Source organism: Miscanthus floridulus, chromosome 8 (genome assembly GCF_019320115.1).
Source record: "Miscanthus floridulus cultivar M001 chromosome 8, ASM1932011v1, whole genome shotgun sequence".
Taxonomy (NCBI): Eukaryota; Viridiplantae; Streptophyta; class Magnoliopsida; order Poales; family Poaceae; genus Miscanthus; species Miscanthus floridulus.
The window spans coordinates 117108615-117123189 of NC_089587.1; the positions used below are offsets into that span (position 1 = coordinate 117108615).

The 14575-nt window shown below is 46.7% G+C and overlaps 4 protein-coding genes across 4 annotated transcripts; 1 reads left to right on the forward strand and 3 right to left on the reverse strand.

Annotated features, from left to right (window-relative positions):
- Positions 1–480: 480 nt before the first annotated feature.
- LOC136473367 (uncharacterized) lies at positions 481–1814 on the reverse strand. The gene has a single exon (XM_066471018.1). The coding sequence runs from the start codon at positions 1794–1796 to the stop codon at positions 690–692; it is 1107 nt and encodes a 368-aa protein (XP_066327115.1). The 5' UTR covers positions 1797–1814; the 3' UTR covers positions 481–689.
- A 3918-nt stretch (positions 1815–5732) lies between these two features.
- Positions 5733–7568, reverse strand: LOC136477211 (uncharacterized). Its single transcript, XM_066475293.1, has 2 exons — positions 7161–7568; positions 5733–6996 (listed from the first exon to the last, which is right to left on the reverse strand). The coding sequence occupies exon 2, from the start codon at positions 6957–6959 to the stop codon at positions 5829–5831; it is 1131 nt and encodes a 376-aa protein (XP_066331390.1). The 5' UTR covers positions 6960–6996; positions 7161–7568; the 3' UTR covers positions 5733–5828.
- Positions 7569–7814: 246 nt separating this feature from the next.
- LOC136477212 (5'-adenylylsulfate reductase-like 4) lies at positions 7815–11286 on the reverse strand. Its single transcript, XM_066475294.1, has 4 exons — positions 10833–11286; positions 9065–9252; positions 8856–8980; positions 7815–8580 (listed from the first exon to the last, which is right to left on the reverse strand). Exons 1-4 carry the CDS (start codon positions 11049–11051, stop codon positions 8300–8302), a joined length of 813 nt encoding a protein of 270 aa, XP_066331391.1. The 5' UTR covers positions 11052–11286; the 3' UTR covers positions 7815–8299.
- A 2589-nt stretch (positions 11287–13875) lies between these two features.
- Positions 13876–14289, forward strand: LOC136469784 (uncharacterized). Its single transcript, XM_066467848.1, has one exon. It carries the CDS (start codon positions 13876–13878, stop codon positions 14287–14289), a length of 414 nt encoding a protein of 137 aa, XP_066323945.1.
- The last annotated feature ends 286 nt before the right edge of the window (positions 14290–14575 follow it).

The following is a 14575-nucleotide window of genomic DNA, read 5'->3' on the forward strand; positions in this document are numbered from 1 at the left end:
CCGAGGGATCGGGCGAGGCGAAGTCTGCCCTCAGACGTCGGGCGAGGAGGAGCCCGCCCCCAGACATCGGGTGAGGAGGAGCCCGCCCCCAGACATCGGGCGAGGCAGAGCCAGCCCTCAGACGTCGAGCGAGGCGGAGCCCGCCCTCAGGGGTCGGGCGAGACGGAGCCCGTGGCCTCGGTGTCGGACGAGGCGGAGCCCGTCCCCATAGGTCGGGCGAGGCGGATCGCACGACCTTGGGATCCGGCGAGGCGGAGCCCGTGGCCAAAGGTCAGGTGAGGCGGAGCCCGCGGCCTCGGTGTCGGTTGGAGCTGTAGTCGCACGTTTGACTGCCTGGATGGATTAACGTATAACGATCATTAACCCCTACTCTTCGGGTACCTAAGTATTGGTTCCCGACAATATATTTATTTGGTAATGTAAATGGTAACAGCATAAATTTATATGAATTTAGTTGATATTACACAAAATTAACTTAGGACAAAACTACCTAATATATTACACTTATACAATATATGGCTATGTTCACTTGAGCTTATAAGCTAGAATCAGCCCTACTTTTTCAGTCATAGAATAATATTTTCTCTCACAATAAATCAGCCCTATAAATCAGACGCAGCAGCAATAAATCCTGCCGAGCAGAGCCTATAATGATAATAGTACCATCTCTCTCGCACAGAATTCACAAATCACAACTGCTTTGCTCTGACTTTGCTGAGATGAAGGAAGTCAAAGGCCACAACAACGCTGCCGTCCAGCCTCTTCACCACGAACCTCTCCACCAGCACCGATCCGCCGCTGGTCACCTTTTCGGCGTCCTCCTCGTCCACCCACCCCTCCCTGGACTCTTCCCACCGCATCCTCTCCAACACGCTCTTGCAAACCCCCAGATGCTGCCTCGCCGCCGCCGCCTTGAACCACAAGTAAGCGTCGCCGTGCCGGCGCGAGTTCAGATCCTCCTCCGCTTCCGCGCACCCGCCGATGTACGCCCTCATGCTAGCAAGCTTGGAGCCACCGCCGCTGTACGCGTGCACCGGTTCCCAGCGCAGCTCGAGCGTCACCTCGTAGAACGCGCTGCGCTCCATCTGCTCCCGTGGCGCGACGTCGGCTTCTTTGATCAGGAAGAACGGGGAGTACCATTTCCCGACGGCGGCCGCCGTAGCTGCCACCGGGAAGGCGTAGTCGGCGAGCTGGCGCGATCGGAGCGCGGCGTCCATGCCCATGGCATCGCCGACGCCGAGATCGAATTTCCCGGTCTTGGACGCGTACACCTCCCAGTACTTGCTGCGGTAGAGCGAGGAGGGGAAGCCGTCGGCGGCGACAGCCCTGGCCGTGAACCACCCGCGCCTGCGCTGGACGATCTCCATCTGCTGGTAGACGTCGGCCGGGTCGAACGGCCGCGGCGCCACGTCCTTGATGCAGCGGAAGAAGCAGCACGTCACCTTGTCCTCCTCGCGGGAGCACGCCCTGACGAGCCCCCAGTTCTTGCCCTTGGCGATCACGGCGTAGTAGCGGTTGGACGCCAGCGGCTGGTCGGGGACCGGCACGAACACGACGGCTTCTTCCTGGACACTGGTCGTTTGGCCATTCGATACCGTGTACCGCACTTTGAGCACGCGGTCCTGCGGCAATGGGAGCTCACGCACGCGCCGATCGGGGAACAGGCCCCAGCAGCTAGTCTCTTCATCGGCGGCACCCTTCACGACGAGGTAGCCGGAGTTCCGGCCCTCCGGCGGTGCCCCGGACGCCGCCTCCGGGTGGCTCTTAAAGAGGGACAGCGGCTTCGTCGCATACATGCTTGGCTTTTGCCTGCGTTGGTGCTTCTTGGATGCAAACGAATTGGATATGCGATCGAGTATACAAGGAAAGGAGATACTGTAGCTTGCTTGGGTGATTTGGTCCCTTAGACCATGCCAACGCGTCCCTGAGCTGACTTGTCGTAGAATAGTCAGCGGCTTCGTCGCATACATCCCAGGCCTTTTTGCTTGGGTTCGTGTTTCGTGGATACGCGTTAGGCATCACTCGTCAAATCAGAATAGCTAGTCTATTGGTTTTCTGAAGACCCAAAATTTGCGCGTTTGTATAGTCACTTTTCCTAAACGTCAGGTGCCTAGAAATTTGATGGAAAATTGACTTTCAGGCGACGCGCTGAACGTGTGGCACAAGTATGTTGTATTTTTCTCTTGTGATTTATTTATAATTTGTTAATTGTTTTGTGTAACAATATATTATTTTTTGTCCTCATCTAACTATAAAAAAAATGTAAATTGTAGGCTCTATATGGCACGGCTCCACTTCACTAGTGAAGTCGTTATTTTTTGCTTCAGCTCCACGACCAGCTCCATCGGTAAATCTGGAGCAGTTTTGGTAAACCATTTGGCCAAACAGTTTTACATGTAGAGCTCCTTAAATCATGCTCTCCCAAAACCCCCATGCAGAGCCCACCAGGGCAAGGTGGAGCCACTATTTTTTGCTCCACTCTCCATATACCCTCTATGCGAGCACGATTTAAGGGGCTCCTTAGGTGAAGCCGTTTTATTTTACCTTGTTCGGCATAAAACGGCTTCAAACGCCTTTCAGGAACTGGTGGAGAAACAGTACCAAACGGGGCCTAAATTGTCTTTGTGTCAACATATATTAGGGTCCCATTTGTCACGGCTTCTCCAACAGCTTCATGAGCCGTTTTTTGCCAAACGGAGTAAAATAAAACGGCTTCACCCAGGAAGCCCCTTAAATCGTGCTCTCACAGATGCTTAAGGAAGGATGTAGTCAAAAATAGTGGCTTCACCCGGCTTCACTTCGTCTTAGTGGGTTTTGCATGGGGTTATGTGAGAGCATGTTTTAAGAAGCTCTACATGTGAAGTTGTTTTGCCAAACAGTTTACCAAAACAACTCTAGCTCCACTGATGTAACTATTCTTGGAGCGGAAGCAAAAAGAAATGGCTCCACTATATGAAGTGGAGCCGTGCCAAATGGGGCCTAGATTTTATTAGGTTTGTAATTTTGTCTATCGGATTTTTTATTCCCGGGTCCAAAAACTATAAATTATGTCTACAGAAATTGCAACCAAGTAAAGTTGCAATTTTAACATAAAATATATGCAATAATTATCACCTGAAAGGAAGCCTGAATTTTAGCAACTCTCTTGTAGAGAACAAATGATAATGACAATCATTTTAACGGCAATACCCAAATATCTTTCTGCCATTTTCTCAAGCTAAAAAACGAAGAACAATTGATTAGATTCTTTGTGGTGTGATCTGTTCATCCAAGTTCAAGTACTCGAATTAGCACGAGTGTTCACATTTTCTATAGTTGTTTTAGAATTTAATGATGTTATTATTCTTTTTAGTGGTAGACAATATGCTCATTAACAGAACATGATGGTGATTTCGTTAATCTTAAGATATAGGAGTGAGTGTGCATGCATAAACAAATTGGATTGATATTATTTTTGTTACCTTAGCAATGTGCAGGTATTATGCTAGTATCCTTAAAATTTGAACAAACCTAAACTACTTTTTTACTAATCATGTGATATTAGTAATAACCTATGCCTATGCAAACATTCACAAAAGACACGCCTGTATAGTGCGATCAAACAGATAAGTTTCTTTTACGTGTGAATTAGTGCTTTGCCATGCCTTTTGTAGCAGCTTCTAGCTTCCTTTCGGTAATGAAAGCTCTATTAATCTTAAACAGTTACATCAAACTAATACAATCATTTTAAGATCAATTCTGATATCCACATAGATAGGATACATACAACCCAAGAGGAAAAACGAAGAGACAAAAATGGCATGAGATCCTATATCATATTGTAGCAAACTACGATACACAATCACCATAGCAACACCTAGACCTTGAGAAAGGTTTTACAAAACAATGCCTCCAACAAGGAAACAACATGTGCATGCACCCCCTTTAGAATGTTTCAACAGGCCAAGTTCTCTATTTTCACCCTAGAGAGAGATTAGATTTTTGAACTACAAGCAATGCATGAACAAATTGGATTGATATTGTTTCCGTTACTTGTGGCAACATGCGGGTATGTATTATGATGCCACCATTAAATTTGAACCAACCTAAACTACTTTTACTATCAAGAATCATTCTAAGAGACAGGTATTTGATATTTTTTTTACAAAGGTAGGCATGCTTACCGCTCTATCAAATAATTTCTGTTAATGACATTTATAAAGGGGGTTGGCTTGCCCACCTGCCTCTGTAAATTGATTAATAGCGACAGATATCTTAAAATGCCTGTGTTTGCTAATACTGTTTATAGAGGCAGCCACAACTTTCATCAGTCACAACATCTCTTTACCAACAAACTATATATCCACATATATGGCGTTATCTTTTTATAAACATTTCATAATCTTGTATTGAATATTTCAGGCTTTAAATGGTTCTAAATAAAAAAGTTACAACCACAAAGTTTTATATCTTGTCAAGCTCTACTGTTTTGATATAGATTGTGTCTTCGCTCGAGATAGTTTGACAACTTCAAAAAAGTTGAATGTCAAGATCTAAGAGTTTTAAAATGAATATTTGAGACTCTATTTTTTTATTAAAATTTGTCAACTACAGAGTTGCAGATTGCGTTGACAACTACAACTTTGATCTAGATCATGTCAATGTTTGATGTTGTTCAAAATTTCTTGATTTTAACTACAAAGTTGTAGATCATATTGAGAAGTACACTTTTGTGTATATACCATGTCAATATTTGAGGTTGTTCTAAAGTTATAAATTTTAAATTTCAAGATCTTAGAGCTCAAAACCATTTGTTTGGACTCTAAAGAGTTTTGAATAAAAAATTTATCAACTACAAAATTGTAGATCACATCAAGATCTAAATTTTTGGTATAAAGTTTGCCTTCACCTGAATTAATATGAAAAAGCTAGTATTTTTTAGACAATTATTTCTACAGACAGGCCCTTAGAATGATCGCTTCTCTTAATCGTTTTTTAGAGATGAACTCTTAGAATGTTCACCTCTGCTAATAGCTAATTTCAGAGAAAGGCACTTTAAGAAGTCCGCTTCTTCTGTTAATCGATTAACAGAGACAGATGCTTTAGGACATTCGTCTATGGCCATTTACAAAGACAACCCAACGCATATTTGAATGGGTGCTTGAAACTTATGTTTGACAAAGCATTCGTAGCTTCTACGGATGAGTATGGCTTACTGCAAAGCCATCATTAGAAATGATAGGGACCTAACGTGTAGACGTGCAAGATGGGGCTACTAGCCACCTCGGACGCATTGGGGCTACACTAAGGCTAACATATGCTTGCGTTGGCGCTGCCTTAGGGAAGATATCCAAACAGCAGCCCAAATATTTTGTGGCGAGTTTTGGCAAGGTGTGAAAGCAATGCATAGGCGGCGACTAGCTGTTCGCGAGAAACAAGGCAGTCCGAACAAGAAAATGCTTTGAAATTAACCGCAGTATACGTCAAGCACTTTAATATTGAGTTACACAAGAAAGGTAACATCGTGAACCGAAATGAAAACGAAATCAAACCTTTGATACCTGAAGCAATCTCACAAACCTTGTTTAGTTTGTCCCCTAAAGTTTAGCCATATCGTATATTGGACATATGCATAAAGTATTAACTACTTTACGAGACGAATTTTTTAAACCTAATTAGTCTATGATTTGATAACGTTATGTTACAGTAAACATATACTAATAATGAATTAATTAGGTTTAATAAATTTATCTCGCAGATTACTAAGAACTTGTGTAATTTATTTTATTATTACTGTCCGAACACTCCTACGACAACCCATATGATACCTCAAACTTTATGCTCAGCATTCACAGCTGCTTTGCTCTGACTTTTTTGAGATGCACAAAGTCAAAGGCCAGAACCACGGTGCCATCCAGCCTCTTCACCACGAACCTCTCCACCAGCACCGATCCGCCGGCCACCTTCCCGGGATCCTCCTCCTCGTCCACCCACCCGCCCCTGTACTCCTCCCACCGCATCCTCTCCCACACGCTCGTGCACAGCCCCACCCGCTGACCCGTCGCCGCCGCCCTGAACCACACGTACGCGTCGCCGTGCCGCGAGTTCCCCGCCTCCTGCTTTGCCTCCACGCTCCCACCGATGAGCGCCTTCTTGCTGCCCAGCTTCTTCGGGACGCCGGCGTGAAGAACGTGCACCGGCTCCCAGCGCTGCTCGAGCGTCACCTCGTAGAACGCGCTGCGTTCCATCTGCTCGCGTGGCGCGACGCCATCTTCTTTGACGAGGAAGAACGGGGAGTACCATTTCCCGACGGCGCCGTTGGTCGGCGCCGGGAACGCGTCGAGGACGCCGGCGTCCGAGAGCTGGCGAGACCGGAGGGCGGAGTCCAGGCCCCGGGCCTCGCCGATTTGGAGGTCGAAGCTCTTGGGCTTGGACGCGTACACGCGCCAGTACTTCTTGCGGTACAGGAAGTAGGGGAAGCCGTCGGGAGCGACGGCCCTCGCCGTGAACCGCCCGCGCCGGCGCTGCACGATCTCGATCTGCTGGTAGATATCGGCCGGGTCGAACGGCCGCGGGTCCACGTCGTTGATGCACCGGCAGAAGCAGCAGGGGACCATGTCCTCCTCCGTGGAGCACGCCCTGACGAGGCCCCTGTGCCTGCCCGTGGCGATGACGGGGCAGTAGCGGTTGGACGCCAGCGGCTGGTCGGGGACGGGCACGAACACGACGGCGTCGGCGTAGGTGGTGTTGCTCTCCCCGTGGTGCTCCGTGTACCTCACCGTCAGCACGCGGTTCTGCGGGAACGGGAGGTCCCGCACGCGCGACCCGCCGCAGGTGCCCCAGCAGCACGTCTCGTCGTCACTGCCCTCGTCGTCTGCCCCCTTCACCACCAGGTAGCCGGAGTTCCGGCCCTCCGGTAGCGGCCGCGACGCCGCCTCCGGGTGGCTCTTGAACAGGGACAGTGGCTTGGTGGCGTACATTCTGATTTCTGGTTAAGCTGATGATTTCGCGTACATTCTGAGTTTGTGTTGATATAAAGATCGATCAAGACATGTATATGTACATTGTATATTTGGCGACGGATACGACAGCGTTGACGAAAGATCCTATGAAATATTTTATGGATCTTATTACTAGCCGGTGATATACTAAAATTAAGATGAGATTAAAAATCTGCTCACTGGACCGTATGGAAACGCGTCGTTGACTTGACTTCTCGTCGTTTTGAGTTTCTGATTGTTGAGTGATGAGAAATTGCCGGTGACGTGAGGAGCTTTGAAACTCAACCAACACCTTTGAAACTTCTGCTGCGTCTACAGTGTTTCGCTGAGAAGAAACCGGAATTCTCAACCAGAATCAGAGACTTGAGATCCTTTGCTACAAGATCATCAAAGATAAACATCTATTAGGAGTATGGCTTCTGTGTGTAGTGAAACTGCCTCATAGTTCTAGGTTGAGTTTAAGCTCCTGATGATGAACCCATGATATCTCCTTTGCTTAGTGGAGACGCATCTGATGACTGAAACGAAGACTAGAATAAGATGATAATTTAATACAATTTTGTGCTTATAAGTCGAAGCTCAACAATCCTCACACGGCAGACAGCGCACACAAATCATTATCGGTCCAGAAGTTTAAAACGCTGGCATGGTTGAACAGGGTATAAACGGTGAGACACACTGGTTTGATAAAACACATTGGTTAATGGTTACTGCGTCAAATAAGATTGCATCGCCTGCAAAATAAAATTAGTGATAGGTTGATATAAGGCGGCAATTCCATTAGCGAACTTTACTATAACAACCGGTTGGTCAACAGAATAGGAAAACAAAAGGTACAGACTTAATCGGATTTTATTGGATCACAAACATATCAATCATGCCTATGACTAACATAAATGAACAATCTTTCTTAGAATACATGCCTTTTTTTTGTTTATCAGGAGTAACACCAAGATACAAATCTGAACTCAGACGGAGACGGCTAATGGTACAGTTGTACAGATGACTACCATTGAGTCAGCATTTCCAAGAACGTCACTCATGCTTGCATTAAGATATCACCCAAGGTAAGACCAAACATAGTTGACACGGAATGAGTTCGACATGGATGGAAAACAGTGCATCCATTGATGAGACCTTCTGATCTTCAGGGTATACAGAGTTGGTAGCAGTATATTTTCACTACTCAGCCATGAGCCACCAATGTGGATTAACTTAACACTGGCTTCCTCATGATCCGGTTTGCTGCCTACATCACTTCTCATAAGTATGCTGCCTTATTAGAGTCAATTCAAGTTTCCAGTTCCACATTGCCTTCCTCAAGATAAGCTAGGGAACAACCTATTCAATTCATAAAGTCGCGTCCTCCAGGCTTGCTTCATACATGCATTAAGCTTGGGAAGAAGGAAATGAAGCAACCTCAAGAGGACAAAGGAGCTAGCCAATGCAAGACACGTATCTTGATGAAGTAACCGGTCTGGTGATCTTGCCCATGATAACAGAGAATCCTCCTTTTCAGTCTTTTTGTCATGATCAATTATAGTAACTGTATCCTCCATTCTCTCCAGGGATGTGGCATCCAATGACACAGGATTCAGGCCTTCAGAATTCCAAAAGGAAGGTCAAATCTAGGAAAACTTTATGGAAAGGTAATTAAACGCTAGAGTGGCTCAAGCTGTGGGATGTGAATCCTACTAAAATACCACCATATCTACAGTTCTAGGAAAAATGCATGCTAAATCTGCAGTGCATGGCATCTGAATGGTTAAGGTGCAGCAGGAAATACTCAGCCTTTTGTTAAACTTAGTAGATTACAGTAAATATTGAGACGAGTACCAACACTTTCACAAAATTCTGAACTTTGAGCAATAATACCTGTAACATCTTTATAGAACATAGCAAGGGAATTCATGGCCCGAGATCCATGATAACGCACACGCACTGTAGAGTTCAGAAGGAAAATCGTCGGGAATGCACGGACTCCATACCTTGACAATACTCTGCAATCCAGATATTGAAGTTGAGTTGCATACCAAATATAGTAAAATCTAGCTGCAGTGTTTATCTCATTTAGAAAGACGCACCTTGGTTTGATATTAGATTCTTCAAAAGAAAAATGAGCAATTGTTGGGAAAAAGGATGACAGCTTTTGAAAATCTGTCCTGAAAATTTTAGAAAAAGGACACCACGAAGCATAAAAAAGAATAGCAACAAAATCTTCCCTGTTCTGCAGCACAAGTGCTACTGCCTTTTGCAGCGCCCCATCATCCCCCTGATACATAAAAATGAAGGGTGAAGTAACAAACACAAAGAGTAGTCATTCAAAATTTGAGAACAAAATCAAAGTCCAAGAAGCATGACTAGTAGTGTAGTTTGGCGAGTCAGCTTTTGTATATAAATCTGAATGTACAAGAAACAAAGGGGGAATATTCAATATACTGCCAAGGAATTGGTAAAAAGTGGAAGCCTACCTAACTTATATTGGTGCCCTCTAAAATGTTGTATACGCTCTTCTATGCAGCAGATGATCAAAACGGGTTGTTGACAAAACTCAATCTGTTGTATTTAATTTAAGGCCCTGTTTGGATCCATTAGCTGCTAATAGTTCATAGCTGCTATTAGCTAGTTTGGTCCAACTAGTGGAATAGATGTTAGTTGGGTATTCACCTAATAATTAGCTAGACCTGTTTGGATCAAGAAGCTAATTATTAGCAGCTAACTACTAGGAACTTTTGATGGCAGATAGCAATTGATAGACATTCCATGGAGAAGAAAACATGCACTTAATTAATAATGGACATATTTATCATGATGGTGTGTGCATACAAAATAAAAGAGATTCCATGTTCAGACTAGCTTTTGCATGTATATCAAACAGAAATGGAAGTCAAACCCTGAAGGTGGTACAAAATCAACAACAACAACATAGCCTTTCAGTCCCAAGCAAGTTGGGGTAGGCTAGAGTTGAAACCCACCAAGAGCCCCAAGTCACGGTTCAGGCACTTCAATAGCTGCTTTCCAAGCACTCATATTCAAACATAGATCTCTAGGTATATCCCAAGCTTTCAAATCTCATTTTATTGCCTCCCCCCATGTCAATTTCGGTCTTCCTCTACCTCTCCTCATATTATTAGCTTGGCTTAGGATGAAGGTGGTACAAAATAAATAAAGAAATGCTACTCATTTTAAATCTGGGCATATATCTACTACAATCAGTCCAGGCCTCCAGGGTGTCCAGCACAGATCCAACATAAGAGTCCTGCTGAACTGGATGAACTAAAAGATCATGGATAGTCATAGGTAACACTAACAGAAAGGAATCTCTGTTCTTACAGTCAGGCAGCTATAAGTCATCTCTGGTGTCATCGAATTACTAACTAGTAACTACCAGCACCACAAGCATCAATACCCAAGACATTCAGCAGAATATCCGGGGAGGCAGTTGCAGGGACACCAAATGCTTAAGCTTTGAAGCCAACTGATCCTAGTTGTTTTTTTTTTTCAGTCCAACAGTCAGGAATGGCGGAACCCTGCCATGCACACTGAGTTCAATCAGTTTTGGCATCACGTTGAAACTACTGAACATCATCTTGGAAAGACCGAAAAAGAACGCCTTGTACTTGTAAATTGTAAAGCCGCAATATATGAAGAATTCATCATGGGCAGAGCTTCGAGCATTAGCATGGTATTCACGGCTTCAGGAGTCAATCAAATCACAAAAGGTGGATAGAAGCAAAACGACATTAAATATTTAAATTCCCTCACTCCAAACGGCAACCTGGCAGCGCAAGCAACCGGACGCCAATTTTCTGCAAGAGTGATGGGGAGATCAAACGGCAAAGCGAAACCCACCTCGACGACGCCGGCGCGGTGACCACGGAGCCCCAGGGCGTCCACCGTCCGACAGGAGGTGGACGCGTGCCGCAGGATGACGGCGGCGGCGGGCGGCGTCGGGCAGGCCGCCGCCCCCTCGCCCGCGGCGGCGAGGATGGGGAGGAGGAGGAGCGCCGCCGCCGACGATATGGCCGCGCCCGCCGCCGGGGGAAACCCTAGCAGATCGCGATCCCGCATGGCGCGAGACGTCGCAAGGCCTCCTGCTGGCTCCGACTCCGAGCGAGCGAGCGAGGAGCCGGCCGGGCCGCGGGCGCGGGAGTCGGGGTGGGGGCGTGGGACAACGGTCGGCGAGAAAGAGAGGAGAGCCGGAAACGACGGGGAGGTAGCTCGGTTGCTTTGCTGCTGTTGGGAGCTGGGAAGGTCGCCCCCGTTTCTCGCTGTCTCCCCGTCTGGGTGTGGCCGTTTTGTTTCTTTTTGCCGTCTTGCTGCTATCTTTGCCTCACCGGTCTCGGCAACGCTTAGGACAGTTGATCAAAATCAAAGAGCTCGAGGTCGGGTGTATTCGTATCCGTCTCAATTCATATTCGTTTGAGTGGATTAAAAATTATTTTCTAACTCAATTTAATCTAACACACGTGAATTAAAGTAGATATAAATACATCAAACAAAACATAACCCCCGCGAAAAAGATATAACTCTGATTAACCTATCGATACTTATTAAGTGTTAGTTTTTTATACATATCTAACCAAACTTAAAACTGTTTAACCCCTTAAAAAATGATAATTGCAATTTTTTTAGACTGATGGAGCACACGATAAGACGAAGCATTGGATTACACGTTTACACACCTTACAATGAATGCCATTGATTAATGCAATGTGATCAAGTGCGACCTGAACGACCACGAACACAATTCTAAACCAGCAACAAGACTCGACCATGGACACAAACTCAACAACACGAATCTGAAACGAAATTGCAAAGGCACAAAGAGCGATAGGACAGCGGAAATTAAAATATTTTTGAACTTTTTGTGGACTCTAGGTAATGAACAAATATGAATCTAAGGCAAACGAGATTATACCTCGCGGTAAACCTAAAATATCTGATATCAATTGATGAGTACAGGCCCGATCTTCCGAGAGGTAGCCGGTAAGTTCGATTTGTGGAGATCTCGACGTTGGCGATCCGGCTTCAAATCAGACACGATTCGAACCCTACAACCGTTACACCACTGCTCCGTTAGTTATCAACCAAGCACAACTTGATTGACCTCGCCAAGAAGGCTTTTCCTGCAAGCGAATCGAAGAGCACAAGCAAGAAGGTAAAACACGCAATCTGAAATTGCAAATATGAATGACGCGGATATCAATAGAGGATTCAAGAACTCGGTTCCAAAGGACTAATCGACACAGTGGAGGAGATCAAGAACGGAGGCCTTGGATCACTGTAAAAGGATTTGTCACCACAGTTACAATGAACGATTTAGTTCCTCGATGGAAAACTAAACTCTAAACAAAACCCAATTGTGTAGCAGCGGCGGCGGCTGTGTTTATAGTCTAAGACTCGACCTAGGGTTGGGGACGGCCAGGGGTTAGGCGCCCACAACTTGGGCTTAAGGCCCGACACGATACATGGCCAAGTTGGCCCAAATAGGTGATGCAGCACCTTGCCGTGGTCACATAGAATGATCCACGGACCTTCTGGAGCTGGGACCAGATCCAAAATGACGGCGTCGTCGTCCCCTTTCCAACGCATCCAAGAACGGCCCGTTTCGATGTCGTATGAGGAAGTTATGACCGAAACAGTGACGACGTGTCTGCTGAATACGAGGACGACGTGGCAGCTGAGTTGGAAACGAATTGTAACTTGGGGAAGACCATGGCGTCGATGTATCCAGCGTGGCGATGTCCTCATCAAGCCTTGCCCCAGATTCCATCGGATCTTGGGAAGAGCTGAAGAAAGTCTTCATTGATAATTACATGGCTACATGTACGTGGCCGGGCACCAAGCACGATCTCAACCGCCTCAACCAAAAGCCATCCGAGCTCCTCCGCAGCTACATTAGATGCTTTTCCGAGATGAGGAATTCTATCCCCAACATCACAGAAGCCGAGGTCATCACTGCCTTTGTCCGAGGACTTCATCATCATGAGCTCCATTCCAAGTTCAACCGCAAGCCACCTATAGGCATTGGCGAGATGATCACGATGGCCAACCAGTACACTGACATGGAGGAAGCTGAAGTACGTTTCAACAAAGACGCGGGCACAAATCACCCACCTCACCGCTACAACGACCGCCCTGACAACCGGCACCACAACGACCGCTGCTATGATGAACACAGTTTCCACCAGGACATTGGCCGTGATCGGCCAGAAGGATCCAAGCCAAGTCAGAATCGCCACCACCGGCCAGACCACTTTGTCGGTAACGTCAATGAGCCGCGCGCCAAGCGCAACTATGACGAACAATACAAGAAGATCCTCGATGGCTTGTGCCCCTACCACAAGAACGCCAAACACAAGATGAAGGACTGCCTCAGTTTAGCCAAGGAGTTCTAAGACAAAAAGCTAGACGGCGACACCAACGGCGGGAATAGAGGCCACCGACCACCTAGGGGCAATGGCAATGCCTTCCAGGACCATGACAAGGTGGTCGCCACCATCTTCGGTGGCCTCGCCTCTGCCAAGAGCAGAAGAGAACGAAAGCTCGCCGTCCAATGAGTGCTCGTCATAGAATCAGAGGAAACCACCGCCAACCCCAGCTATCGCCCATGGTCAGAGGTCCCCATCACTTTCACCAGGGCCGACCAGTGGGCGAACATACCCTACATAGGGCGTTCCCCCTTGTCCTCAACGTAACTATCCAGAAGGTGCTCTTCAGAAAAGTCCTTGTCGATGGTGGCAGTGCTTTGAACTTACTCTTCGTCGGGGCTCTAAGGGAGTTGGCACTCGCGATAATAGATCTAACACCTTCAGACTCCTCCTTTTGGGGTGTGGTATCTAGTAGGGCATCTAGACCACTTGGAGAAATCACTCTACCAGTACAGTTCAGCATGGCAAGCAATTACCGCATCGAGCATGTCAACTTCTACGTCGCCGACTTCGACACCGCCTACCATGCCATACTTGGTCGGCCAGCTCTGGCCAAGTTCATGGCCATGCCACACTACGCATATCTGGTGATGAAGATGCCTTCGCCTGTAGTAGTCCTATCTCTGCGGGCCAACCTCTCCGTCGCCTATGCCTGTGAGATGGAGAGTCTCACTCTCGCTGAAGCCACCGACCTCTCCATCCAGATGGCTAGCATGGTCGCCGAAGCTAAGATGGTGCCCGCTGATGACATGGAGATCCCAGAGCTAGAACTTCCTTGCGCCTCCTCCAAGTCCAAGGAAGTCAAGGAGGTCGGCCTTGGCCTATATGACCCCTCCAAGACCGTGAAGATTGGGGCTCACCTTGACCCCAAATAGGAAAACACGCTCATCTCCCTCCTACGTGCCAACATCGACATGTTTGCGTGGAAACCTACAGACATGCCGAGGGTACCACGGGAGAAGGTCGAGCACTCCTTGAATGTCTCGCCGATCGCCAAACCGATCAAGTAGAAACTCCATCGATTCACGCCAGACAAGAAGGAGGCTATTAGGGTAGAAATAAAACAGTTGTTAGCGGCCGAATTTATAAAAGAAGTGTATCACCCAGATTGGTTAGCAAACCCTGTTCTCGTTTGAAAAAAGAATAAGGAATGGAGAATGT

Excerpts from the sequence above, each read along its gene's own strand:
- LOC136469784 (XM_066467848.1), top strand. The coding sequence starts at position 13,876 with ATGGCAAGCAATTACCGCATCGAGCATGTCAACTTCTACGTCGCCGAC.
- LOC136477212 (XM_066475294.1), bottom strand. The coding sequence starts at position 11,051 with ATGCGGGATCGCGATCTGCTAGGGTTTCCCCCGGCGGCGGGCGCGGCC. Across the intron at positions 8,981-9,064 it reads GAATCTAATATCAAACCAAG|AGTATTGTCAAGGTATGGAG; the intron begins GTGCGTCTTTCT and ends TCTGGATTGCAG. Across the intron at positions 8,581-8,855 it reads GTTCTATAAAGATGTTACAG|GCCTGAATCCTGTGTCATTG; the intron begins GTATTATTGCTC and ends GGAATTCTGAAG.
- LOC136477211 (XM_066475293.1), bottom strand. The coding sequence starts at position 6,959 with ATGTACGCCACCAAGCCACTGTCCCTGTTCAAGAGCCACCCGGAGGCG.
- LOC136473367 (XM_066471018.1), bottom strand. The coding sequence starts at position 1,796 with ATGTATGCGACGAAGCCGCTGTCCCTCTTTAAGAGCCACCCGGAGGCG.